This window comes from Lissotriton helveticus, chromosome 6 (genome assembly GCF_964261635.1).
Source record: "Lissotriton helveticus chromosome 6, aLisHel1.1, whole genome shotgun sequence".
Taxonomy (NCBI): Eukaryota; Metazoa; Chordata; class Amphibia; order Caudata; family Salamandridae; genus Lissotriton; species Lissotriton helveticus.
In genome coordinates, this window is record NC_136067.1 from 1,547,981,167 (window position 1) to 1,548,008,298 (window position 27,132).

Sequence of the window (27,132 nt, forward strand, 5' to 3'; positions counted from 1 at the left end):
CCAAGAAGTTTGGCTGGGCTCCCACAAATCCATCTATAGGGAGCTCAACAAGGGAGTGCCACAGGGCTCATGCTTAAGCCCGACACTATTCAATGTGTATGTGGCCCCCTTGGCCAACTTAGCAAGATCATTTGGGTTTACCCCGGTGTCGTACGCTGACGACACCCAACTCCTCTTTCCTTTTAAAAGTCTGACCCCTGCTATAAAAAGATCATTTGCAGATGGAATGAGAGCAATATCAGAGTGGATGTCATGAAACTGTCTTCAATGCAACGTAGAGAAAACAGAGGTCATGCTGTTTGGACAAGCGGCAACACACTGGTCACCTGAATGGTGGCCCTCAGAATTAGGCTCTGTTCCCAGCCCTAAGAGTACTGTAAAAAACTTGGGAGTGTTACTAGATCAGACACTCACGTTTAAAGATCATGTAAACCAGGTGGCTGGTACCTGCTTTCGGGCAATTGGGATGCTAAGAAGAGTGTTTCCCTATTTACCAGATTGCCACAGGAAAACACTTGTGCAGGCGCTAGTCATCAGCAGAGTGGATTACTGTAACGGTCTTCTTTTAGGAGCCAACGAAGGACAACTTAATAAGTTACAAGTAGTCCAAAATACGGCGGCAAGGACAGTCCTGAACGTTCCCTCTAGGACTCCTTCCCCCCCCCTGCTGACTAGACTCCACTGGTTACTGGTGAGGAAACGAGTGCAGTTTAAGACCTTATGCACCATCCACAAAAGTGTGATAGGCGAAGGCCCAAGATATTTGGCAGAAATTTTTCAGCCACACGTACCTGGGCGCTCTCTGCGTTCTAGCAGTCAACAGCTACTGCAGATACCTAGAATAAAGAAGTCCAGACAAGAAGGCCGAGCGCTGGCTCATGTGGGACCAGTGCTCTGGAACTCTCTACCTCTTGAGCTGAGATCACTCACTAGCCACCTGACTTTCCGGAAGACCTTAAAAACATACTTATTTACCGGTAACTAATTTCTTCCCTGTATGATGTACTATCCCTTGAATAAGATCATCTGGAGCTATATTCTGACTGGCAAAGCGCGGAGATACCCCTTTGGGGGTTTATTCAGGCGCTATATAAGAATATAAATAATAATAATAATAATAATAATGATATGCTCATTGTTGGTAAAAAGACCATCTAAAATGTGACCGGCAATATGAGTTGTACAGCTAACCGATTCTAACTCAGCAATAAGAAATATTTCGAGTCCTTGTCATTCATGGTCCCTAAGTTAAAATTTAAATCGCCCAAAATGGTAATTTGATTCACCTCGATTTCATATTTGTGCCTAGGAAGCGAGCGTGCATTAATAAGGGCAGCCTCAACCTTGCCTCTTTCATTATTTTTGTAAGTGGGAACGTTACTGGTGATGGAATGTACACCCTCTAACAGTGCCAAATCCTGGGCCTCCAGTGAGAAGCTACAAATGGGGCAGGAAGGTTTGGTCAGCTTGAGCAGGTTCGCTGGGTTAAAGCGCGAGGAAGCGTTCTGGGATACCTTAGATGGTTAGTTGAGAGCGCACAGTTCCTCACCAGCATAAGCCACCATATACTGCACCTTACCTTGGGAAAACGGAGCAAGGGTCCTGGCGCTAGGCGTGACACGGGTGCCGATGGGCTTGTCTTTGGCGTGCCCGCTGCGCACGTCCACCGCACAGACTCGCTATAGTGCAATTTGAATAGCCCTCCAGGACAAGGGGCATGTCAAGAGTCGGCGCCCGAGCGCAAGAAAACAAAGAGGATAACTAAAAAAGGAGGTTTAACTGGGGTCCAGCAACCCCTACAGGGCTCGCAGGCTCCCCTGCGACCGCCGTATCCTGGTAAAGAAAAAAGTATTTAAAAGAACAATTAGAAATGGTAAAACATAAACACAATTAAAACAGAAGACTGGCTTCCTTAAGATTGCGCCTGCAGCTGGAGCCAGGCACCTCCCAAAAACGGCCCAATGAGCCTACTAGGAAAATAACAGCAGGGTAATATATCCAGGTTCAGGAGGAGCTGTAGAACTTGTAGAACAGATTACAGGGCACTACCCTGTCCTTGCAGGAGGGTTGATGGATGGTGAGACAGGGAAATCCTGCAGAGCAGCACTGGCAAATTGCCAGTCACTATTCACTTCAGGATCTAGACAGCAGTGCCCACTGCAGATCTTTGTGATAGAAACTCCCCTGGCAAGGTCAGAAGTTGTGGATTTGGCTCTGGTGGAATGAGCCTTAAGTCCTTCTGGTGGGTCTTTCTTGGCCAAGGCATAGGAAGTTTTGATGCATAGTGTTAGAAATGGGGGTATCTAGTTGGCAGAGGTAGGTACCTTTGTACAAATAGGGACCCTTGCTTCTAGTCAGGGTAAGGGGATACACTCTTTAGATAACCCCTGCTGCTCACCCCCTCGGTAGCAGTGGCACGAGCAGGCAGGCTTATCCCAAAGGCAATGCGTAAAGTATTTGTACCAAAACTCACAGTAACATCGTGAAAACACCACAAATGGACACCACACCAATTTAGAAAAATAAAGTATCTTTATCTAAACTAAATAAGACCAAAACGACAAAAATCCAACATACATGTAGAAAGATTATTACTTTAAAAAGATTTCAAACAACATGGTCTATAGAACACTATGGCTGCGTGATTTCACACCAAAGTACTTTTAGATGCGTCAAAGTTCCAAAAGCCAAACAGCCGCAAAGTCGGAAAATAAAGAGATGTGACACTCCTGAGACCTTGGGGAGGCGATGCGACAGTTCTGCGACACGCAGAGGACAAATTGCTTTGAATCCGGTCTGTATGGGGTCTGATGCGCCCATTCTTTGGTTACGGTTCTTGTTCTCCTGTGATGCATCGGGAATGCGTGCCGCACAGGCACGATGCATGGAAATCCGGGATGCAGCGGCGTTCAATGCGGCGGTGGCGAGCAGCGCTGCTCAGTCCATTTTAGCCACGATACATCGTTCTTAGCAGTACTTCACGTTTCTTCTTTCTTCAAACTCCCAACCAGCAGCAACAACCTTCAGAGACCCAACTGGCATAGGCACCTCTTGGCAGGCTAGAACTCACAGCAGCGGAGTTCAGGGGAGCTGGGGGTGGAGTCTTTGTGTCCGTGAGACTTCAGAACAGGAGGCCAGCTCACTTCAGGCCCTTGGAGAGGACAAGTTGTGTCGAATCCGATCTGTATGGGGAGTGATGCTTCGAGTCTTCGTGACTGTTCTGGTTCACAGGTGATGCATCGGGAAAGCGTGCCACACAGGTACGATCCATGGAAATCCGGGATGCGTCATTGATCAATGGGGCGGCCAGCTCACTTCAGGTCTTGGAGATCTCCTTCAAGCAGGGGAGTCAGCACACAGCAAAGTACTCCTCCTTTCCTTGGTATAAACACCAATTTTAGGCCAACCCCAGACACACAGCAAGGGTAGTACTTCTCCTCAGTCTCTCCAGCTCTTCTCCTTGGCAAAGGTTCCTCTTGAATTCCAGGAATGATCTAAAGTCTGGGATTTTGGGACTGATACTTATACCCCAAAATGTCTTTGTTCTCTTTGTAAAAGGGGTTCTGACCCCAGTTCAGACCAGTTCTGGGGGCATTCTGCAAGTGCACAACAACATTGATTGTCAGTGGGAGCCTTGGTTATAGACACATCACAGGGGGGCATAGTCCGCATTGTGCAAGGCAGACACAGCCCTATTTAGGTACAGGTGCTACTCCTCCCACCACACGAAATGCAGATCAGGCCTATTCATCCTAGTGCTGACTCATACAGACTCCTGGAGCCACTGCACCTCCCCAGCTCCTGTCACTCCAAAGGCTGACAGTCAATCCACAACCAGTCAGAGGCACAAAGGATGGTTGAACAAGAAAATAGCCACTTTCTAAAAAGTGGTATTTTCAAACACAATTTAAAAACCATCTTTCCTAAAAGATGTGTTTTTAAATCCTGAGTTCAGGGATACTAAACTCAAATTTTCTACCTTATCACTTTGGAAGATATGCTTGTAATATGTTACAAAGCATTCCCCATTCTGTCCTATGGGGCAAGATAGCCTTTCAATAGTGAAAAAGGAAATTGGCAGTATTTCAGTATCAGGACATTTTACAACACACCAGTACATGCCTTACCTTTCACATACACTGCATCCTATCCAAGGGGTACCTTGGGCCTACCATAAGGGTGTTCTATGTGTAAGAAAAGGGAAGGTTAGTACCTGGCAAGTGGGTGCACTTGCCAAGTCAACATGGCAGTTAACAAATTGTGCACAGGCACCGCTGTGGCAGGCCTGAGACCTCTTTTCCAGGCTACTCGTGTGGGTGGCACAATCAGCACTGCAAGCCTACTAGTAGCATTTGATTTACCAACCCTGGCACACTCAGTGCACTTTACTAGGGACCTACTGGTAAAACAAATATGCCAATCAGGGAGAAGCAATCACAATATCAATTTTCACAGGGAGCATGTGCACTTTAGCGCTGATCAGCAGTGGTAAAGTGCCCAGAGTTCTATAGCCAACAACAACAGGTCAGGAAGACAAATTGGAGGAAGAAGCAAAAGGTTTTGCTGCAAAAAGGGCCATTTCCAACACATAGAATGGTCCATCTTGAGAAGGTTACTTTTTGTACTGATTTTCCCTTCTTAGCACTTCAGTAGTCAACAAAGAGCTGGTCATCTGATGAAGCCATTCCTCCTCCTTCATGAGATGGGGTGGGTGATAGAAGGTTAGGAGGGTGATGGACTGACCCAGGTTGAAAGGAGTCTCCACTTTTGGCAGGAAGGCAGCCCTGTTTTGAAATACCAAATTGTCTCAATAAAATGAGGTAAAAGGGAGTTTGAACTGATAGCTTGTTACTCGCTCACTCCTCTGGCTGAGGTGATAGCCACTAAAAACACAGTTTTGAACATCAGCATCTTTAAGGGACAACTATGTACCAGCTCAAACGGAGTCCCCATAAGAAAAGTCAAGACTAAATTATGGTCCTACTAGGTCACAACAAAGGGGGTTTTGGGATACATATTTGTCAACCTCTTCAAAAGCCGCATTCCAATGGAGTACTTGAAAAGTGATGGCTGGTCTGGTAGACAGAGGAATGTAGACAAGGCAGATAAATAGCTCTTGACAGTGCCTATAATGCAACCCCTCTGAGCAAGAGAAATAGTGTATTACAGAACCTGAAACAGCTTAGCATGCTAGGGGTCCACAATATTGTCCGCACACCATGCAACAAAGTTGCTCTATCTTGCCGAGTAAGCAGATTTGTTGGAGGGGCAACGCGCTGATAAGATTACGTTTACCACCTCTGGTGGCAACTAATAGGAACTTGCATGTACAAGTATGTAAGTGGAGACCCCAGAGAGCGAGCTAGAGAATATTTCCCCCTGACTGGGAGAGAAGGTCCAGCCTGAATGGAGGTCGTAATGGGGGACATATGGAGAAGCGTAGGAAGTCTGCATACCACACCATTTGTGGCCAATCTGGGGTGATAAGAATGACTTGGACCCCTCTTAGCAAATCGTCCCGAGGACTGCGGGCAGGTGGAAAGAGATGGGATGTGGGGAGAAGCACGTAGTGCAGCTGAAAGTGCCACCTCAGCTGAAATGCATCCCCCAATGCTCCACTTGGCCAATACTGGAGGACGCAGAACTACTGGCTTTGCGAATTTTCATAGGAGGCGAACAGGTCCACCTGAGAGTACCCCACTGGGACTTCACTTGTGGTCTGCAAGATTGGTGGAGAGTCAGATCCCTTGGCCATGTGCCCAAGACCACAGTCTCGATGCTTCCAGGCAAAGGAGGTGGTACCGTGCTCCCCCTTATGTGTTAACATACCACATCTCTGTTGTCTGTCAAGATCTGGACAGAGTGATTGGATGTTCAAAGTTCCAACAGGTTGATAAAGAACCTGTTCTTCTGGAGATTAAAGGCCTATGTTCTCCGGATCCCCTAAAGTTGGCTTCCCGCCCTTTGGTGGAGGCATCCGTCGCCACCGTAGTCACCGAACAAGCTGGAGTAAAGGCCATCCTACAACTCGGGCACACCTTGTTTCCCCAGTAAGTCACTTCTGCTGCAGTGATTGAGGAGATTACTATAGAGTCTGACGGGTCTTCCCCGTACTGTATGTACTGTAACCACTGCCGGCAGAGGCACCACTACAGGGTCCTCGTGTGCCAACATGTGTATGCGACCAAGAAAATACAGGAAACTAGCAGACCTAGGAATCTATGGACTCTGGACTAGAGCTCTCGTATCTCGCTGGAAAGATGGGACCATTTCCTGGTTGTCACTGATTCCCTTCTATGGAAGAATGGTGCAGATTACAGTGGTGTTCAGTACCCACCCTATGAACTGAAGTTGTTGGGAGAGCCGCAGGTGAAATTTGGGCTCGTTGATTGAAAACCCAGGTCGAGCAGCAGGAATGCTGTTGACTCCTGTAAGCACAACATCACCTTTGGCGAACCAGCTGTGAGCAGCCAATCATCCAGATAGGGCCATATAGGGAAAAACCAAAGCCTAAAAATGTTTCTGTATAAGCCGTTTGACATTTTTTTTGCCAACATTTTGTAATAAACTTTTATACACATTTTTTATTTTTTTTTATTTATATATATATATTTTTTTTTAAAGCACAAAGTGTCTCCTGATTACTTCCAAGCACTAGGCGAAATACTAAAAAGAAAGTAATTAAGTCTAATAGGTTATTAGATGGTCTCAATCTCAAATTCTGAAGTCACTGCCATGGAAGTGTGGAATCTAGTTGAGGGCATGGTGAAACAGATATATTTTCAGGGCTTTCCTGAAACTGTTTTGATTTCTTTCAGTCCGAAGTTGTGTGTTCAACGAGTTCCACAAATTGGACACCTTGTCTCCAAGAGACTGCCTCCACGTTTACTCAGTTTGTAGGCTTTGTTTATTGATCAGATTTGCCATTGTTGGTCGCATATTTCTGTTGAACATGTAGTGGGTGTGCAATCCCCACACATATTCTTGGCCTCTGTCACAGGAAGCCTTGTGCGTGTCACGAAAGGACTTTGAACTGTACTCTTGGATTTTCTTGGAGCCAGTGGAGAGCTTTCAAGACTTGTTTGTTATGGTCGGGGTTTTGATTGAGGCTTACAATTGGCAGCTGCGGGTTGAGGCACATTTTGAGGTTCTGTCTGCTTGTTCCTAAGTTTTCAAACTTGTGGAGAAGTTCCTATTGGTGCTCATTGTAAGTGATGTCACAAGTAGTCAAAGTGGGCCATCATGAATGCTCTCAGCAACTCCACCCGCTGGTTACTTCATTTGAATGGCAGTATTCTCTGGAGTAGGGAGAGTTGCATGTTTGATGCTGTTGATCATTGCATTGATCTGGGCTATGGAGAGATCAGAGTTGAATATCACTCTCAGGTTAACTTTCACTGTGTGAACCATGATGCTACTAATTTGCCTGGCCACCTGGCGGTGAGATGGACTCTTGTTCTGCCACATTAACATTTTTGTCTGGTTACTGTTCTGGTAATGTAAACTTTCATCTAGGAAAATAATTGATCCTGACAGATGTTCGTCTGAAAGCGTTTTGAGCGTGGAATTGGGTGTGTTCAGCATACATTTTGAGGTTCATTTGGTACTGCATTACGGGTTGCGCCTACAGCCATATAAAGATGTTGGAGAGAAGAGATGACAGTGATGACCCATGGGGCTCTTTGACATGACTCCTCCTAAGGAGAAACTCAATTCATACTTGCTGATTGGGGTAGGAGAGAGAAAAAACAAATTAATTCCAAGGAGGAACCATTAAGTCCAACCAGTTTCTTGAATATTTTTAACATTATGAAATGGCGTGCTATTCTCCTCTGATATTAGCCCCGTGCCTTTCGTTGACCTGAGCACAGTTTACTGGTCGTGAAGGATGGAGCTTAGTTTCAGCTATTTTTTAACTCACTTGTAGCTCTCTTTTTCGTGATGTTGCTGGGTTGGGTAGATTGGAGATTGACTGGTAGTTGATCAGAATTTCCAGGTTGACAGACGCCTTCTTTGGTGTAGATGGTATCCAATTTTAAATAGTCTGTGGTACCTCCATGCACAAAGGATGAATTGATGACTGTTATGAGCTCTCCCTCGAGAGATGGAAGGTACTGCTTCTAACATGTTGCTTTTCAGTGTTAGACAACTGTGTTGAAAGCGGTACTGGAAAAATGTAATTAATATATATCTTTAACTAGCCATACTTAATCTGTGCAGTATTATAATAAAACGGTTTTGAATGTAACGAACTTTAAATACTGCTTTTCAACTAGGCAGATTTTGTTTGTTAATTTTCATTATAGTCAGCAGTGTTTTCCAATGAGTGATTTGTTAAAGCTTTGTAGCTTGACATTTGAGCTGTTAGTTCTCAACCATTTGATTTTTCCACACGTGTACGCACATTCACTATTCTTTTTGATGAGTAAGTTCAGTCTGTATTCTAACAGAAACCTCTTCAAGTGATATTGAAGTGAAGGAAGGACGCATTCATATTCAATACCTTTATTTGGTATAAAGAGGTAAAATACAATTAATTAAAACACGATATAACAGTTATGTTGCTGATTAGGAGAAACGAATAGTTGTATTATACTCCTTTTGAGTTTTTCGAAACGTGAATCATCACAGAAGTGTGCTTTGCCGTGTTATGAGGCAGTTTTCTGCTAACCTTTGTTTCAGTTTCTAAATAACTGTTGATCAATTACAAGCAATTGAGTAACGGCCATGACTAAACTAAATCTGTGCGAACCTTTTTTTTGTGCGACAGCTGTTCCGAAAGCATTAAATGGACACATTTACAGAACCGTGCAGTCATCGTTTTCTGTCACACGTGCATGTCACTACACAATATCTAATCCAATGCTGTGATTTTGGTTACAGGGAACAGATGTTGCAAATACTGCTCAGAATAACAGAAGCGGTCATGCAGAAACCAAAGGATAACCAAAGCAAAGATATGTTTTCTCAAAGCCTGGCAGGATTACTGTTCAGGGTAAGCTGTTTATGCATTCTGTATTTAGGCTTTTTAGGATAATGAAATGAAAATCGTACACCACAAAACAAATAACGAAGAAATGTAATATGATTGTTAAATCAAACAAAGTAGTAAAATATATTCTGGTATAGGCCGAATTTTACAAAGTACGTCACATCAGAAAAATCGTAAAATATGTGCACTTACACCTCATTATCATTATTGGTACTTTAGGGTGAGAAGGACATTTTACAAAAGCAGACCTATAGATTAGGTTACACATGTAGGACAGCCAGGTTGGCTTTTTTTGGAAAGGTTAATGCTAGGCTAAACATTTTGCTACTTAAAAAAGAAAGATAAACCTACATCGTCTTTCAATTTTGGCAGTAAAATAATTGTAGTAAAGTACAATTATTATTATTTTTTTAAATGGATGATTTGCGCTTTGAGGCATAGCAGCGTTTGTAAATGACCCTTAACCCGTTCTGCATTTTAGCTGTAAATTTAGACAAAATATTTTGGAATTGACATTGTAATCTAATATTGGTCCTTGTTTAGATTAAAGCACAGTTTGTTTTCAATATTGTAGAGGTCCCTCTTTATTAGCAAAAAATCGATTATAGCGAGTGTGCAGCATGATTTTCTGTATTTGTCCTGTGATTCCTCACCGTGCCTTGGGGCACTTCACACTTATGCGGTCATGGTTTTTCCCCCAGTAAAGGCATCGAGGCCAGATTTGTGTCCTGTTTTTTCCTCCCATATGTATAAGATTCTAAAGGCACCTAGAGTTTGTGAATTTCCATGAGAGAAGCAAGAAAAAAGCTAAAATACAGCAAAATTATGCTCTGCAAGGCATTGTACATCTTGTTCCTAAAAATGCCATCAGCAACTGATGTTTTGTGCAAAGCTCTCCCTCTTCCTATCAATCAGGAACAGACAGAGTTTTTTTTTTAAAACACACACATTTCTACCACTTTTTTCCCATTTTTAGGTTTTGCCTAGCGAAAGCTGCGCTCTGCGCAGCTTTTCGCGCAGGCGAAATCCTGTTGAGAACTGTAGGGTGCTTTGGGTCGGCCCTCGTCATTGATTGGCTGGCTCCGTAAACGGAGCCTTGCCATTGGACGAGGGGCCTGTCCGTCAATGCCGGACCAGACACGGGGGCGTTCCTGACATTCTTTGCCTTTTGCCGACGTCACGCGACGCCGGGAACGCCCCCGAGTCTGGTCCGGCATTGCCGGCACCTCCCTTGCTCTACTGTCATCACCACAACACTGCGCCCATTTTATCCCAAGCTAAACACTCGGAGAGGCGCAGTGACCGGGTCTTTGAAGGCCGCTCTCCCAATGAAAACAAGTTTTCTCTCCGAGTCAGCACGAGCAGGAAGACGAGCAGCGCGCCTCCCAGCTGGCCTCTCGCATCAGCATCCAGAGCTGCCCTGCGCGGTGTGTAGCTTCAGTGGAGCTTCAGAGTGCAGAGTGGAGCTTCAGAGTGGAGCTTCAGAGTGCAGAGTGGAGCTTCAGAGTGGAGCTTCAGAGTGGAGCTTCAGAGTGGAGCTTCAGAGTGGAGCTTCAGAGTGGAGCTTCAGAGTGGAGCTTCAGAGTGGAGCTTCAGAGTGGAGCTTCAGAGTGGAGCTTCAGAGTGGAGCTTCAGAGTGGAGCTTCAGAGTGCAGAGTGGAGCTTCAGAGTGGAGCTTCAGAGTGCAGAGTGGAGCTTCAGAGTGGAGCTTCAGAGTGGAGCTTCAGAGTGGAGCTTCAGAGTGCAGAGTGGAGCTTCAGAGTGGAGCTTCAGAGTGGAGCTTCAGAGTGCAGAGTGGAGCTTCAGAGTGGAGCTTCAGAGTGGAGCTTCAGAGTGGAGCTTCAGAGTGGAGCTTCAGAGTGGAGCTTCAGAGTGGAGCTTCAGAGTGGAGCTTCAGAGTGGAGCTTCAGAGTGGAGCTTCAGAGTGGAGCTTCAGAGTGGAGCTTCAGAGTGGAGCTTCAGAGTGGAGCTTCAGAGTGCAGAGTGGAGCTTCAGAGTGGAGCTTCAGAGTGGAGCTTCAGAGTGGAGCTTCAGAGTGGAGCTTCAGAGTGGAGCTTCAGAGTGGAGCTTCAGAGTGGAGCTTCAGAGTGGAGCTTCAGAGTGGAGCTTCAGAGTGCAGAGTGGAGCTTCAGAGTGGAGCTTCAGAGTGCAGAGTGGAGCTTCAGAGTGCAGATTCAGAGTGCAGAGTGGAGCTTCAGAGTGCAGATTCAGAGTGGAGCTTCAGAGTGCAGAGTGGAGCTTCAGAGTGCAGATTCAGAGTGGAGCTTCAGAGTGCAGAGTGGAGCTTCAGAGTGCAGATTCAGAGTGGAGCTTCAGAGTGCAGAGTGGAACTTCAGAGTGCAGATTCAGAGTGGAGCTTCAGAGTGCAGAGTGGAGCTTCAGAGTGCAGATTCAGAGTGGAGCTTCAGAGTGCAGAGTGGAGCTTCAGAGTGGAGCTTCAGAGTGGAGCTTCAGAGTGGAGCTTCAGAGTGGAGCTTCAGAGTGGAGCTTCAGAGTGGAGCTTCAGAGTGGAGCTTCAGAGTGGAGCTTCAGAGTGGAGCTTCAGAGTGGAGCTTCAGAGTGGAGCTTCAGAGTGCAGAGTGGAGCTTCAGAGTGGAGCTTCAGAGTGGAGCTTCAGAGTGCAGAGTGGAGCTTCAGAGTGGAGCTTCAGAGTGCAGAGTGGAGCTTCAGAGTGGAGCTTCAGAGTGGAGCTTCAGAGTGGAGCTTCAGAGTGCAGAGTGGAGCTTCAGAGTGCAGAGTGGAGCTTCAGAGTGCAGAGTGGAGCTTCAGAGTGCAGAGTGGAGCTTCAGAGTGGAGCTTCAGAGTGCAGAGTGGAGCTTCAGAGTGGAGCTTCAGAGTGCAGAGTGGAGCTTCAGAGTGGAGCTTCAGAGTGCAGAGTGGAGCTTCAGAGTGGAGCTTCAGAGTGCAGAGTGGAGCTTCAGAGTGGAGCTTCAGAGTGGAGCTTCAGAGTGGAGCTTCAGAGTGGAGCTTCAGAGTGGAGCTTCAGAGTGGAGCTTCAGAGTGGAGCTTCAGAGTGGAGCTTCAGAGTGGAGCTTCAGAGTGGAGCTGCAGAGTGGAGCTTCAGAGTGGAGCTTCAGAGTGGAGCTGCAGAGTGGAGCTTCAGAGTGGAGCTTCAGAGTGGAGCTTCAGAGTGCAGAGTGGAGCTTCAGAGTGCAGAGTGGAGCTTCAGAGTGCAGATTCAGAGTGGAGCTTCAGAGTGCAGAGTGGAGCTTCAGAGTGCAGATTCAGAGTGGAGCTTCAGAGTGCAGAGTGGAGCTTCAGAGTGGAGCTTCAGAGTGCAGAGTGGAGCTTCAGAGTGCAGATTCAGAGTGGAGCTTCAGAGTGCAGAGTGGAGCTTCAGAGTGGAGCTTCAGAGTGCAGAGTGGAGCTTCAGAGTGGAGCTTCAGAGTGCAGAGTGGAGCTTCAGAGTGGAGCTTCAGAGTGGCGCTTCAGAGTGGAGCTTCAGAGTGGAGCTTCAGAGTGGAGCTTCAGAGTGGAGCTTCAGAGTGGAGCTTCAGAGTGGAGCTTCAGAGTGGAGCTTCAGAGTGGAGCTTCAGAGTGGAGCTTCAGAGTGGAGAGTGGAGCTTCAGAGTGCAGAGTGGAGCTTCAGAGTGGAGCTTCAGAGTGGAGCTTCAGAGTGGAGCTTCAGAGTGGAGCTTCAGAGTGGAGCTTCAGAGTGGAGCTTCAGAGTGGAGCTTCAGAGTGGAGCTTCAGAGTGGAGCTTCAGAGTGCAGAGTGGAGCTTCAGAGTGGAGCTTCAGAGTGGAGCTTCAGAGTGCAGAGTGGAGCTTCAGAGTGGAGCTTCAGAGTGCAGAGTGGAGCTTCAGAGTGGAGCTTCAGAGTGGAGCTTCAGAGTGGAGCTTCAGAGTGGAGCTTCAGAGTGGAGCTTCAGAGTGGAGCTTCAGAGTGGAGCTTCAGAGTGGAGCTTCAGAGTGGAGCTTCAGAGTGCAGATTCAGAGTGGAGCTTCAGAGTGCAGAGTGGAGCTTCAGAGTGCAGAGTGGAGCTTCAGAGTGCAGAGTGGAGCTTCAGAGTGGAGCTTCAGAGTGCAGAGTGGAGCTTCAGAGTGGAGCTTCAGAGTGCAGAGTGGAGCTTCAGAGTGGAGCTTCAGAGTGGAGCTTCAGAGTGGAGCTTCAGAGTGGAGCTTCAGAGTGGAGCTTCAGAGTGGAGCTTCAGAGTGCAGAGTGGAGCTTCAGAGTGGAGCTTCAGAGTGGAGCTTCAGAGTGGAGCTTCAGAGTGGAGCTTCAGAGTGGAGAGTGGAGCTGCAGATTCAGAGTGGAGCTGCAGAGTGCAGATTCAGAGTGCAGAGTGGAGCTTCAGAGTGCAGATTCAGAGTGCAGAGTGGAGCTTCAGAGTGCAGATTCAGAGTGCAGAGTGGAGCTTCAGAGTGCAGATTCAGAGTGGAGCATCAGAGTGCAGATTCAGAGTGGAGCTTCAGAGTGCAGAGTGGAGCTTCAGAGTGCAGATTCAGAGTGGAGCTTCAGAGTGCAGAGTGGAGCTTCAGAGTGCAGATTCAGAGTGGAGCTTCAGAGTGCAGAGTGGAGCTTCAGAGTGCAGATTCAGAGTGGAGCTTCAGAGTGCAGAGTGGAGCTTCAGAGTGCAGAGTGGAGCTTCAGAGTGCAGAGTGGAGCTTCAGAGTGCAGAGTGGAGCTTCAGAGTGCAGAGTGGAGCTTCAGAGTGCAGAGTGGAGCTTCAGAGTGCAGAGTGGAGCTTCAGAGTGCAGAGTGGAGCTTCAGAGTGGAGCTTCAGAGTGGAGCTTCAGAGTGGAGCTTCAGAGTGGAGCTTCAGAGTGGAGCTTCAGAGTGGAGCATCAGAGTGGAGCATCAGAGTGGAGCATCAGAGTGGAGCATCAGAGTGGAGCATCAGAGTGGAGCATCAGAGTGGAGCATCAGAGTGGAGCATCAGAGTGGAGCATCAGAGTGGAGCATCAGAGTGGAGCATCAGAGTGGAGCTTCAGAGTGGAGCTTCAGAGTGGAGCATCAGAGTGCAGAGTGGAGCTTCAGAGTGCAGAGTGGAGCTTCAGAGTGCAGATTCAGAGTGGAGCTTCAGAGTGCAGAGTGGAGCTTCAGAGTGCAGATTCAGAGTGGAGCTTCAGAGTGCAGAGTGGAGCTTCAGAGTGGAGCTTCAGAGTGGAGCTTCAGAGTGGAGCTTCAGAGTGGAGCTTCAGAGTGGAGCTTCAGAGTGGAGCTTCAGAGTGGAGCTTCAGAGTGCAGATTCAGAGTGCAGATTCAGAGTGGAGCTTCAGAGTGCAGAGTGGAGCTTCAGAGTGCAGATTCAGAGTGGAGCTTCAGAGTGCAGATTCAGAGTGGAGCTTCAGAGTGCAGATTCAGAGTGGAGCTTCAGAGTGCAGATTCAGAGTGGAGCTTCAGAGTGCAGATTCAGAGTGGAGCTTCAGAGTGGAGCTTCAGAGTGGAGCTTCAGAGTGGAGCTTCAGAGTGGAGCTTCAGAGTGGAGCTTCAGAGTGGAGCTTCAGAGTGGAGCTTCAGAGTGGAGCTTCAGAGTGGAGCTTCAGAGTGGAGCTTCAGAGTGGAGCTTCAGAGTGCAGAGTGGAGCTTCAGAGTGCAGAGTGGAGCTTCAGAGTGGAGCTTCAGAGTGCAGAGTGGAGCTTCAGAGTGGAGCTTCAGAGTGCAGAGTGGAGCTTCAGAGTGGAGCTTCAGAGTGGAGCTTCAGAGTGGAGCTTCAGAGTGGAGCTTCAGAGTGGAGCTTCAGAGTGGAGCTTCAGAGTGGAGCTTCAGAGTGGAGCTTCAGAGTGGAGCTTCAGAGTGGAGCTTCAGAGTGGAGCTTCAGAGTGGAGCTTCAGAGTGGAGCTTCAGAGTGGAGAGTGGAGCTTCAGAGTGGAGCTTCAGAGTGGAGCTTCAGAGTGGAGCTTCAGAGTGGAGCTTCAGAGTGGAGCTTCAGAGTGGAGCTTCAGAGTGGAGCTTCAGAGTGGAGCTTCAGAGTGGAGCTTCAGAGTGGAGCTTCAGAGTGGAGCTTCAGAGTGGAGCTTCAGAGTGCAGATTCAGAGTGGAGCTTCAGAGTGGAGCTTCAGAGTGCAGAGTGGAGCTTCAGAGTGGAGCTTCAGAGTGCAGAGTGGAGCTTCAGAGTGGAGCTTCAGAGTGCAGAGTGGAGCTTCAGAGTGGAGCTTCAGAGTGGAGCTTCAGAGTGCAGAGTGGAGCTTCAGAGTGGAGCTTCAGAGTGCAGAGTGGAGCTTCAGAGTGGAGCTTCAGAGTGCAGAGTGGAGCTTCAGAGTGGAGCTTCAGAGTGGAGCTTCAGAGTGCAGAGTGGAGCTTCAGAGTGGAGCTTCAGAGTGGAGCTTCAGAGTGCAGAGTGGAGCTTCAGAGTGCAGATTCAGAGTGGAGCTTCAGAGTGCAGAGTGGAGCTTCAGAGTGCAGATTCAGAGTGGAGCTTCAGAGTGCAGAGTGGAGCTTCAGAGTGGAGCTTCAGAGTGCAGAGTGGAGCTTCAGAGTGGAGCTTCAGAGTGCAGAGTGGAGCTTCAGAGTGGAGCTTCAGAGTGCAGAGTGGAGCTTCAGAGTGGAGCTTCAGAGTGGAGCTTCAGAGTGGAGCTTCAGAGTGGAGCTTCAGAGTGGAGCTTCAGAGTGGAGCTTCAGAGTGGAGCTTCAGAGTGGAGCTTCAGAGTGGAGCTTCAGAGTGGAGCTTTAGAGTGCAGATTCAGAGTGCAGAGTGGAGCTTTAGAGTGGAGCTTCAGAGTGCAGAGTGGAGCTTTAGAGTGGAGCTTCAGAGTGCAGAGTGGAGCTTTAGAGTGGAGCTTCAGAGTGCAGAGTGGAGCTTCAGAGTGGAGCTTCAGAGTGGAGCTTCAGAGTGGAGCTTCAGAGTGGAGCTTCAGAGTGGAGCTTCAGAGTGGAGCTTCAGAGTGCAGAGTGGAGCTTCAGAGTGCAGATTCAGAGTGGAGCTTCAGAGTGCAGAGTGGAGCTTCAGAGTGCAGAGTGGAGCTTCAGAGTGGAGCTTCAGAGTGCAGAGTGGAGCTTCAGAGTGGAGCTTCAGAGTGCAGAGTGGAGCTTCAGAGTGGAGCTTCAGAGTGGAGCTTCAGAGTGGAGCTTCAGAGTGGAGCTTCAGAGTGGAGCTTCAGAGTGGAGCTTCAGAGTGGAGCTTCAGAGTGGAGCTTCAGAGTGGAGCTTCAGAGTGGAGCTTCAGAGTGGAGCTTCAGAGTGGAGCTTCAGAGTGGAGCTTCAGAGTGGAGCTTCAGAGTGCAGAGTGGAGCTTCAGAGTGCAGATTCAGAGTGGAGCTTCAGAGTGCAGAGTGGAGCTTCAGAGTGGAGCTTCAGAGTGCAGAGTGGAGCTTCAGAGTGCAGAGTGGAGCTTCAGAGTGGAGCTTCAGAGTGGAGCTTCAGAGTGGAGCTTCAGAGTGGAGCTTCAGAGTGGAGCTTCAGAGTGGAGCTTCAGAGTGGAGCTTCAGAGTGGAGCTTCAGAGTGGAGCTTCAGAGTGGAGCTTCAGAGTGGAGCTTCAGAGTGGAGCTTCAGAGTGGAGCTTCAGAGTGGAGCTTTAGAGTGGAGCTTTAGAGTGGAGCTTTAGAGTGGAGCTTTAGAGTGGAGCTTTAGAGTGGAGCTTCAGAGTGGAGCTTCAGAGTGGAGCTTTAGAGTGCAGATTCAGAGTGCAGAGTGGAGCTTCAGAGTGGAGCTTCAGAGTGCAGAGTGGAGCTTTAGAGTGGAGCTTCAGAGTGGAGCTTCAGAGTGGAGCTTCAGAGTGGAGCTTCAGAGTGGAGCTTCAGAGTGGAGCTTCAGAGTGGAGCTTCAGAGTGGAGCTTCAGAGTGCAGATTCAGAGTGCAGAGTGGAGCTTCAGAGTGGAGCTTCAGAGTGGAGCTTCAGAGTGGAGCTTCAGAGTGGAGCTTCAGAGTGGAGCTTCAGAGTGGAGCTTCAGAGTGGAGCTTCAGAGTGGAGCTTCAGAGTGGAGCTTCAGAGTGGAGCTTCAGAGTGGAGCTTCAGAGTGGAGCTTCAGAGTGGAGCTTCAGAGTGGAGCTTCAGAGTGCAGAGTGGAGCTGCAGATTCAGAGTGGAGCTGCAGAGTGCAGATTCAGAGTGGAGCTTCAGAGTGCAGAGTGGAGCTGCAGATTCAGAGTGGAGCTGCAGAGTGCAGATTCAGAGTGCAGAGTGCAGATTCAGAGTGCAGAGTGGAGCTGCAGATTCAGAGTGGAGCTGCAGATTCAGAGTGGAGCTGCAGAGTGCAGATTCAGAGTGCAGAGTGGAGCTGCAGATTCAGAGTGGAGCTGCAGAGTGCAGATTCAGAGTGCAGAGTGGAGCTGCAGATTCAGAGTGGAGCTGCAGAGTGCAGAGTGGAGCTTCAGAGTGCAGATTCAGAGTGGAGCATCAGAGTGCAGATTCAGAGTGCAGAGTGGAGCTTCAGAGTGCAGATTCAGAGTGGAGCTTCAGAGTGCAGAGTGGAGCTTCAGAGTGGAGCTTCAGAGTGCAGAGTGGAGCTTCAGAGTGCAGAGTGGAGCTTCAGAGTGGAGCTTCAGAGTGCAGAGTGGAGCTTCAGAGTGCAGAGTGGAGCTTCAGAGTGGAGCTTCAGAGTGCAGAGTGGAGCTTCAGAGTGCAGAGTGGAGCTTCAGAGTGCAGAGTGGAGCTTCAGAGTGGAGCTTCAGAGTGGAGCTTCAGAGTGGAGCTTCAGAGTGGAGCTTCAGAGTGGAGCTTCAGAGTGGAGCATCAGAGTGGAGCATCAGAGTGGAGCATCAGAGTGGAGCATCAGAGTGGAGCTTCAGAGTGGAGCTTCAGAGTGGAGCTTCAGAGTGGAGCTTCAGAGTGGAGCTTCAGAGTGCAGCTTCAGAGTGCAGAGTGGAGCTTCAGAGTGCAGCTTCAGAGTGCAGAGTGGAGCTTCAGAGTGCAGAGTGGAGCTTCAGAGTGCAGAGTGGAGCTTCAGAGTGGAGCTTCAGAGTGGAGCTTCAGAGTGGAGCTTCAGAGTGGAGCTTCAGAGTGGAGCTTCAGAGTGGAGCTTCAGAGTGGAGCTTCAGAGTGCAGCTTCAGAGTGCAGAGTGGAGCTTCAGAGTGCAGCTTCAGAGTGCAGAGTGGAGCTTCAGAGTGCAGAGTGGAGCTTCAGAGTGCAGAGTGGAGCTTCAGAGTGGAGCTTCAGAGTGTCAAGAGCAATGCCAATAGCTCTAACTTTAACAAAGGCAAAACCATTGCATTGTAAATGCTTGTTGTAAGTGGTAGTCGATTTACAATTTTTTTGTGGTTTCTTCCATCTTGCAGTTTGTTCTGGAAAGAGAAGTTCCATTCATGGGTGATCCAAGAAAGCTACGCATTTCTGAAAAGTAGACCACATTCGGAATTCAGCAAGGAGTCATTTGTGTAGATTGCTTATGATTTTCCCCCCAAAAAGTAATTGTTGAAATAAAAAAAGAAAGAAAGTAAGGAGGGAAAAATTGAAATGGGTGACAACATTTTCAGATATTATTTTTTGCCCTGAAGGGAGATTACCAAAAGTAATTCGCCGTTACACCAGTTAGACGGTTTTGGTCACAATCTTACGTTGTGTTTTGTGGTTGTCCAAAAACATGCGGATCCCAGAGTCCACAACTGAGCTTCTCATAATAAATATGGTACCCCACTTGTGTGGCTGAGCCTAATGGTGTTTCTGGAAAGGCTTCACAGTGCATTGTGGAGACATTAAGTTTTTATCTTGAAAATTGGCCCATTTTTTTGTCGATGCTGATAGCTGTGGTATTTGGACCCGGCCTCCACCAAAGAAAGCCTAAAGTACTCAGACATTTCTGAAAAATAGCCGCTCAGGGTGGTGTGACTTGCATGGATCCCATTGCCTTTTATTACCCAGAGTTAAGGTGGAGGTTGTGAATGAATATCTCATCTTCCCCCATTACAGAAGTTATAAACCCATTTCCAAATGTGCTGAATGTATGTAGAAAATGTAAGTTGTTATTTACTTAAGATATTCTTGAGTGTCAGCACATGTATTTTCTAATAATTCCATATGTTAGGCACTGAATTTTACACGTCTGCCTAGTCAGCATGCTGTATCCTGATTTGCCCATGAAATTGAAGAAAAGCCTGATTATATAATGTGTCAAAAACAAAGAAGGGAGGTAGAGCGAAACGACTGGATTCTTGCTCCACTGGGATACTTAGATAAACACAGAGAATCCAACCAAGAATGGGAGGGGAGGGGAGTGATCAACGTGTGTTGAAGCACTCAGTGTTTTGAAAAATACCCCTCACACACCAAAAGGCCCCTTGGTGTCATGCTTCATCATCGGGGTCTTCGCACCCCTCTATCGGGATGCGGCGTGCTGCGACCTACGACTACGCGGGAGCACTAATAGTAAAGACTATGTGTGGTGTTGGTGTGTGGGGTGTCTTAGGTTAAGTGAGTGGTGGGATGTGGTGAAAAAATTAAAAAATACCTGGCGCATGAGTTTGAGGAAAAATGTATTCTGAACTCTGGCTGGTATTATTAAAAGAAGTGCAAAGTGAGGTCAGGGCTGTTATATTAGGGAACAGGACCTCTGGTGTGCGTTGTCGACATGTTTCGGAGCCAAGCTCCTTCTTCAGGACGGGGGCACAACCTCCCCACCTTACTCACGTTTTTCTAAAATAAAAAAGTGTATTATACAGAAAAGTGACGAAAATATAGGCTAAGTGTGCCTACAGCGGTCTGCTACAAGTACAATGACCTGCAGAAAGACAAAAAGGAGAAAACAACATTGGTTACCCTTGTAGCGGGTAGTTCAAGCAGGTGCAGTCACCTGGAACCTCACCATTATGCTTGTTTTAAAGCCTGTGGAAGGAAAAAGACTCACAACACTCACAACATAGAACACACATGTACTGGTACTTAGAGTTATTGTTGGTCATACTTTTGAAGCTTGCTTTTTTGCCTCATGAGCATAAAGAACGTCTGGGGTGTTGCTATTTTTGCAATCTGTTGGGAAGAATGATGTAAGATTTAATAACTCATTCTTACTCACTTTGGTTTTAGGAGGATGGTCTTAATTGATCAGTCTGTGGATTACTCACGATTACAGGACGCTATGGACACCGTCTACCCCCACACGCTGCTCCGCTGGTTCTGAATGGTAGACCAGTGGTCATGCTATTTATACCCTGTTTCTTAATGGGCGGAAGTATCTGTGTTTCCTAACATGGGTGTTCCGCTCCATGTTAATTGATAGATGCCCATGTTTGGAACGTCCGCTAATTTGCCAAACATCGCGCTTGTCTCACCGTCATGTAATGACATGGCATAGGCGTCTGGTGATTCTCCCCGTAGGCGTATGGTAACTGATCACTCGCGCATGCGCACGCCAGTGATAAATGGCGCATGCGCGATTGCTATTGTCATTTCTGGCAGACACTGATTATCGCGCATGCGCTTCTTGGATTCCAGCTGTCCTTTCAGTACTGTCTGCGCTTTCAATGGGGCAATATCTTTCTTATTGAAGCTGGTTTATAAAACTTCATTGTTTTGGTCTCAAAAGTATCCCGATTGAGTAACTTCAGACATATGATTGTGGTCGCGCTATATTTATCTGCTTAGTTATAATAGTCTTCAATTTCAGAGATATTTATTAATTGAAGTTCTATTTTCTGACATACTTGAAGGACCGTTTTACCGGTCATTGGTCATTGGTCAATTGGGTCCACGGTACATCGTCATTAAGCCCAATTATATGGGTTCCAAGCCTGAAAACCCATCTCTGTTCCTTCTGGAAGAGCCCAGCTTCAGAGGGTAGTTGCTCAATAATTGTCCAGTTTAGGTCATTTACGCAGTGTCCAGCAGTAAGGTAGTGAGTTGCCATTTTCGTTGTGCTCTTTTTACAGCGTACATTGCTCTTATGTTCGTTCATTCTTGTTTTTACGGCCCTCGTTGTCATACCAACATACTCAAGATTGCAGGGACATTTGATCAGATATACTACGTTTTTAGTATTGCAATTTGTAAATTTCCTTTGCTCCCAAGTGGTTCCATTACGGAAGAAAAGTTTTTTGCTTTTCTTGGTCAGGTGGCAGCTACTGCAGTTTCCACAGGGAAAATGGCCTTGGACGTCAACAGATGGTTGCGTAACTGTTGTTGTTGATTTTGGTCTTGTGTGTACCAATATGTCTCTTAGGTTACGCCCTCTTCGGTGAGCAAACATAGGTTTTTCAAAGTTTAGGTTGCCACAGGTTAGTATCCTCCAGTGTTTATTCACAATTTTTGATACTTCGTTGGACATGGTGTTAAAAGTTGTCACACATATAGGTCTTTTATTCTCCTTTGCTTCTGTGGTTCGGTCCTCCAGTAGGGCCTCTCTGTTGTTATTCGTAGCTCTTTTTAGTCCTTTTGCAATGATTCTCTTGGGGTACTCTCGTTGCTTTAGCTTCTCACTCAGGTCTTTCGCCTGTGATTTGAAATTGGACACATTTGTACAGTTACGTCTCAGACGTAAAAATTGTCCATATGGCAAGTTTTCACGCAAGTGCCTGGGGTGAAAGCTGTCGTATCTTAGCAGACAGTTTCTCGATGTTGGCTTGAAATGGGTGGTGGTTTTTAAGCCCCCATCTTCTGCATAAATATTTAGATCAAGGAAGACTAGTAGGTTGGATGACATGGTACTGGTGAATTTGAGGAAGGCATTTTGGTTGTTCAGCCATATTTGGAATGCCTCCGCAGATTGTCTGTCACCTTCCCAGATGACTAGGACGTCATCTATGTACCTCCTCCAGCATTTTATGTTTGCTCTGTATGGATTTCGTTCATTGAGAATTTTTGTGGTCTCTAGGTGATGTACATAGAGCCCCGCCAGGCTCGGCGCAAAGGTGCTACCCATGCTGGTCCCATGGCACTGCTGGTAGATCGTGGTCTTGTATTGAAAGAAGTTTTTTTCTAGTGCCAGTGAGATGCACTCTAGAACCAGTCCTCGTGGTGTTTGGTACTTCCATTGTGTTGAGAACAAAACTTCTTCAATGATCATGAGTGTTTCGTCATGGGGAAGGCTGGTATAAAGACTTTCGACGTCCAGGCTAATTAAGAGTTGACTGCCCGGGTCAAAGGGTATGTCCTGTAGGAGTTGTAATACAGCTTTTGTGTCTTTGAGGTAGGTGTTTGTAGATTGTACTAGAGGGCGCAGGAAAGCGTCCGCGAATTTTGACAGTGGTTCTAGAATTGAACCGATCCCTGATACTATCGGTCTTCCAGGGGGATTGGTGAGGTTTTTATGAATTTTCGGGATGCTGTAAAAATACGGAATCCGTGGTTTTTTCTGCTCTAAAAATTCGCCCTCTTTCTTGCTCAACCAATCGTGTGCTAGGCCTTCTTCGATCATCCCTCCGATTTTAATCCTCAGGTTCTCTGTTGGATCCTGTTGTAGGATCATGTAATTGCGTCTATCAGACAGTAGTCTTAAACATTCACTGTCGTAGGCCTCGGCAGTTTGTAGGACGATGGCTCCGCCTTTGTCTGCTGGCTTTATTATGATATTAGTGTCCTCAGATAGCGTTTTTAGGGCTTGTTGTTCTTCCCTTGTTGTGTTGTGAAAAATTCTAGTAGACGACACATCCAGTTTATTGACTTCTGTCATGATAGCTTTTTCATAAGCCAATAGCTCCAAGGGGACCAAGGAATCTGGTGGAGTAAAGGTAGACTTGGGTCTAAGGCCGGTATCGGTTCTCAGAACTGGTGATGGTCTTTCCATGAAGTAGGCTTGTAGTTTCAATTTGCGTATGAATTCCTGCATCTCAATGTTCATCTTAAAGATATCAGGTCTCTGTGTAGGAACAAAGCCTAAGCCTTTGTTTAACACTTGGGTTTGTAGACTCGTTAGTAGTTTTGGAGTGAGATTGACCACTAAGTCCCTCTCTGGTTGCTGGACGACGGTTGGTTGGGTAAGGATCCCGTCATGCTCCTGGTTTGTCGGGGGTTTCCTTGGTTCTGGTCCTCCCATGTGACGTTGTTTCCCTTCCGGTTCCTTCCCCGTGGCCCCGGGCGGGTGCCTAAAAAAGGCTGTGGGTCATAGAAAGCACCATCGAAATCCTGGTTCCATTGTGGATACCCCTGAGCATTAGCTGTTGGGCCAAACTGGAAAGGGGTGAACGGTGGGGGACCCATATATTGTGGGAATTGAGGGTACCCTCTCCATCCCCGTTGTCTCGGGAATTGTTGTCTCTTTTGTCTCCACCCGCCTCGGTTTGGACGGTACCTTTGGCCATTACCTGAGTTAGAGCCGGTTGAACTGTCTGACCCATCACTGTCTATGTCACTGTTTTGGTTCTTGTGCACATAATCAGCTTTTGTGTATGGATAGGCTCCTTCCGGTGTGAATTTATCTTTATCCTTTTTAAGTTTATTGAACTTACTTTGTTTCAGGGTGTATTCGAACTCCGTCATCTGTTGGTTAAGTTCATCTAGTCTTATTTTGAGGTCGGCAGGTGAGATGTAAGTGCTCAGTTGTACCTCAATTTTTTGAATTTCAATTTTTAATTCTTGTGTTATTCTGGCCGCTGTTTTAACAATGAGGACTAACCAGTCCCTGGTGCAGTGCCAGGAGATCAGGGACCACTCTTTTTTAAACTGGGCATCTGACTGGAATATAAACGGTTCAGTTTTGACGATCAGACCCGGTGGGCCCATTTTATTCCTGAGGTACTCTGTCATTAGTAGACCATGTAGTGCTGCTTTGATTTGGTTACGTCTTAGGTTAACTATTTCGTTCCAATCATTAATATTGGGACCTGTTTCTGGGTTGCTGAGGCCCTCAAACGGGTTGATGGCTGTGAGAATTCTGTCGATCTCGTCGTCCCCAAACGTGAGGCCATGTTCGTCCTCCATTGTAAAGACCGCTGATGTATGTACCTAATGTGTGATACTATGTGTGTGAGTATGAGAGTAAGGCTCCCGCAGCTGTGCGCTGCCTGTACTGAGTCAAAAACAAAGAAGGGAGGTAGAGCGAAACGACTGGATTCTTGCTCCACTGGGATACTTAGATAAACACAGAGAATCCAACCAAGAATGGGAGGGGAGGGGAGTGATCAACGTGTGTTGAAGCACTCAGTGTTTTGAAAAATACCCCTCACACACCAAAAGGCCCCTTGGTGTCAACTCTTAATTAGCCTGGACGTCGAAAGTCTTTATACCAGCCTTCCCCATGACGAAACACTCATGATCATTGAAGAAGTTTTGTTCTCAACACAATGGAAGTACCAAACACCACGAGGACTGGTTCTAGAGTGCATCTCACTGGCACTAGAAAAAAACTTCTTTCAATACAAGACCACGATCTACCAGCAGTGCCATGGGACCAGCATGGGTAGCACCTTTGCGCCGAGCCTGGCGGGGCTCTATGTACATCACCTAGAGACCACAAAAATTCTCAATGAACGAAATCCATACAGAGCAAACATAAAATGCTGGAGGAGGTACATAGATGACGTCCTAGTCATCTGGGAAGGTGACCGACAATCTGCGGAGGCATTCCAAATATGGCTGAACAACCAAAATGCCTTCCTCAAATTCACCAGTACCATGTCATCCAACCTACTAGTCTTCCTTGATCTAAATATTTATGCAGAAGATGGGGGCTTAAAAACCACCACCCATTTCAAGCCAACATCGAGAAACTGTCTGCTAAGATACGACAGCTTTCACCCCAGGCACTTGCGTGAAAACTTGCCATATGGACAATTTTTACGTCTGAGACGTAACTGTACAAATGTGTCCAATTTCAAATCACAGGCGAAAGACCTGAGTGAGAAGCTAAAGCAACGAGAGTACCCCAAGAGAATCATTGCAAAAGGACTAAAAAGAGCTACGAATAACAACAGAGAGGCCCTACTGGAGGACCGAACCACAGAAGCAAAGGAGAATAAAAGACCTATATGTGTGACAACTTTTAACACCATGTCCAACGAAGTATCAAAAATTGTGAATAAACACTGGAGGATACTAACCTGTGGCAACCTAAACTTTGAAAAACCTATGTTTGCTCACCGAAGAGGGCGTAACCTAAGAGACATATTGGTACACACAAGACCAAAATCAACAACAACAGTTACGCAACCATCTGTTGACGTCCAAGGCCATTTTCCCTGTGGAAACTGCAGTAGCTGCCACCTGACCAAGAAAAGCAAAAAACTTTTCTTCCGTAATGGAACCACTTGGGAGCAAAGGAAATTTACAAATTGCAATACTAAAAACGTAGTATATCTGATCAAATGTCCCTGCAACCTTGAGTATGTTGGTATGACAACGAGGGCCGTAAAAACAAGAATGAACGAACATAAGAGCAATGTACGCTGTAAAAAGAGCACAACGAAAATGGCAACTCACTACCTTACTGCTGGACACTGCGTAAATGACCTAAACTGGACAATTATTGAGCAACTACCCTCTGAAGCTGGGCTCTTCCAGAAGGAACAGAGATGGGTTTTCAGGCTTGGAACCCATATAATTGGGCTTAATAACGATGTACCGTGGACCCAATTGACCAATGACCAATGACCGGTAAAACGGTCCTTCAAGTATGTCAGAAAATAGAACTTCAATTAATAAATATCTCTGAAATTGAAGACTATTATAACTAAGCAGATAAATATAGCGCGACCACAATCATATGTCTGAAGTTACTCAATCGGGATACTTTTGAGACCAAAACAATGAAGTTTTATAAACCAGCTTCAATAAGAAAGATATTGCCCCATTGAAAGCGCAGACAGTACTGAAAGGACAGCTGGAATCCAAGAAGCGCATGCGCGATAATCAGTGTCTGCCAGAAATGACAATAGCAATCGCGCATGCGCCATTTATCACTGGCGTGCGCATGCGCGAGTGATCAGTTACCATACGCCTACGGGGAGAATCACCAGACGCCTATGCCATGTCATTACATGACGGTGAGACAAGCGCGATGTTTGGCAAATTAGCGGACGTTCCAAACATGGGCATCTGTCAATTAACATGGAGCGGAACACCCATGTTAGGAAACACAGATACTTCCGCCCATTAAGAAACAGGGTATAAATAGCATGACCACTGGTCTACCATTCAGAACCAGCGGAGCAGCGTGTGGGGGTAGACGGTGTCCATAGCGTCCTGTAATCGTGAGTAATCCACAGACTGATCAATTAAGACCATCCTCCTAAAACCAAAGTGAGTAAGAATGAGTTATTAAATCTTACATCATTCTTCCCAACAGATTGCAAAAATAGCAACACCCCAGACGTTCTTTATGCTCATGAGGCAAAAAAGCAAGCTTCAAAAGTATGACCAACAATAACTCTAAGTACCAGTACATGTGTGTTCTATGTTGTGAGTGTTGTGAGTCTTTTTCCTTCCACAGGCTTTAAAACAAGCATAATGGTGAGGTTCCAGGTGACTGCACCTGCTTGAACTACCCGCTACAAGGGTAACCAATGTTGTTTTCTCCTTTTTGTCTTTCTGCAGGTCATTGTACTTGTAGCAGACCGCTGTAGGCACACTTAGCCTATATTTTCGTCACTTTTCTGTATAATACACTTTTTTATTTTAGAAAAACGTGAGTAAGGTGGGGAGGTTGTGCCCCCGTCCTGAAGAAGGAGCTTGGCTCCGAAACATGTCGACAACGCACACCAGAGGTCCTGTTCCCTAATATAACAGCCCTGACCTCACTTTGCACTTCTTTTAATAATACCAGCCAGAGTTCAGAATACATTTTTCCTCAAACTCATGCGCCAGGTATTTTTTAATTTTTTCACCACATCCCACCACTCACTTAACCTAAGACACCCCACACACCAACACCACACATAGTCTTTACTATTAGTGCTCCCGCGTAGTCGTAGGTCGCAGCACGCCGCATCCCGATAGAGGGGTGCGAAGACCCCGATGATGAAGCATGACACCAAGGGGCCTTTTGGTGTGTGAGGGGTATTTTTCAAAACACTGAGTGCTTCAACACACGTTGATCACTCCCCTCCCCTCCCATTCTTGGTTGGATTCTCTGTGTTTATCTGATTATATAATGTGCCATATCTGTGTACTCTATGCACTTTCTGTATATGATAAATACATTTTGCTACCCTTTTTTTATTCAAAAGATTTTGTTAGAATTTAGACATCCATTGTATATTCGAAGTATCCTGTTACTTAATTTGTAAAGACAGTGAGACTGTGTCCCACATCAACATCTGAAATCCAGATTAGAGTGTGTTACAAAGGTGAACTCTCTTCATACCGAATTCTCTCTCGAAATGTAGGAAATCTGTAT

General features: G+C 46.7%; 1 protein-coding gene across 5 annotated transcripts in view; it reads left to right on the forward strand.

Annotated features, from left to right (window-relative positions):
* Positions 1-27,132, forward strand: part of RALGAPA2 (Ral GTPase activating protein catalytic subunit alpha 2) — a 1,907,250-nt gene that overhangs the window by 686,255 nt on the left and 1,193,863 nt on the right. For all 5 annotated transcript variants that reach the window (XM_078649331.1, XM_078649327.1, XM_078649328.1 and 2 more), the window contains exon 14: positions 8,884-8,995. In XM_078649331.1, the coding sequence (XP_078505457.1) occupies positions 8,884-8,995 (112 nt within the window). The remainder of the gene's footprint in view (positions 1-8,883; positions 8,996-27,132) is intronic.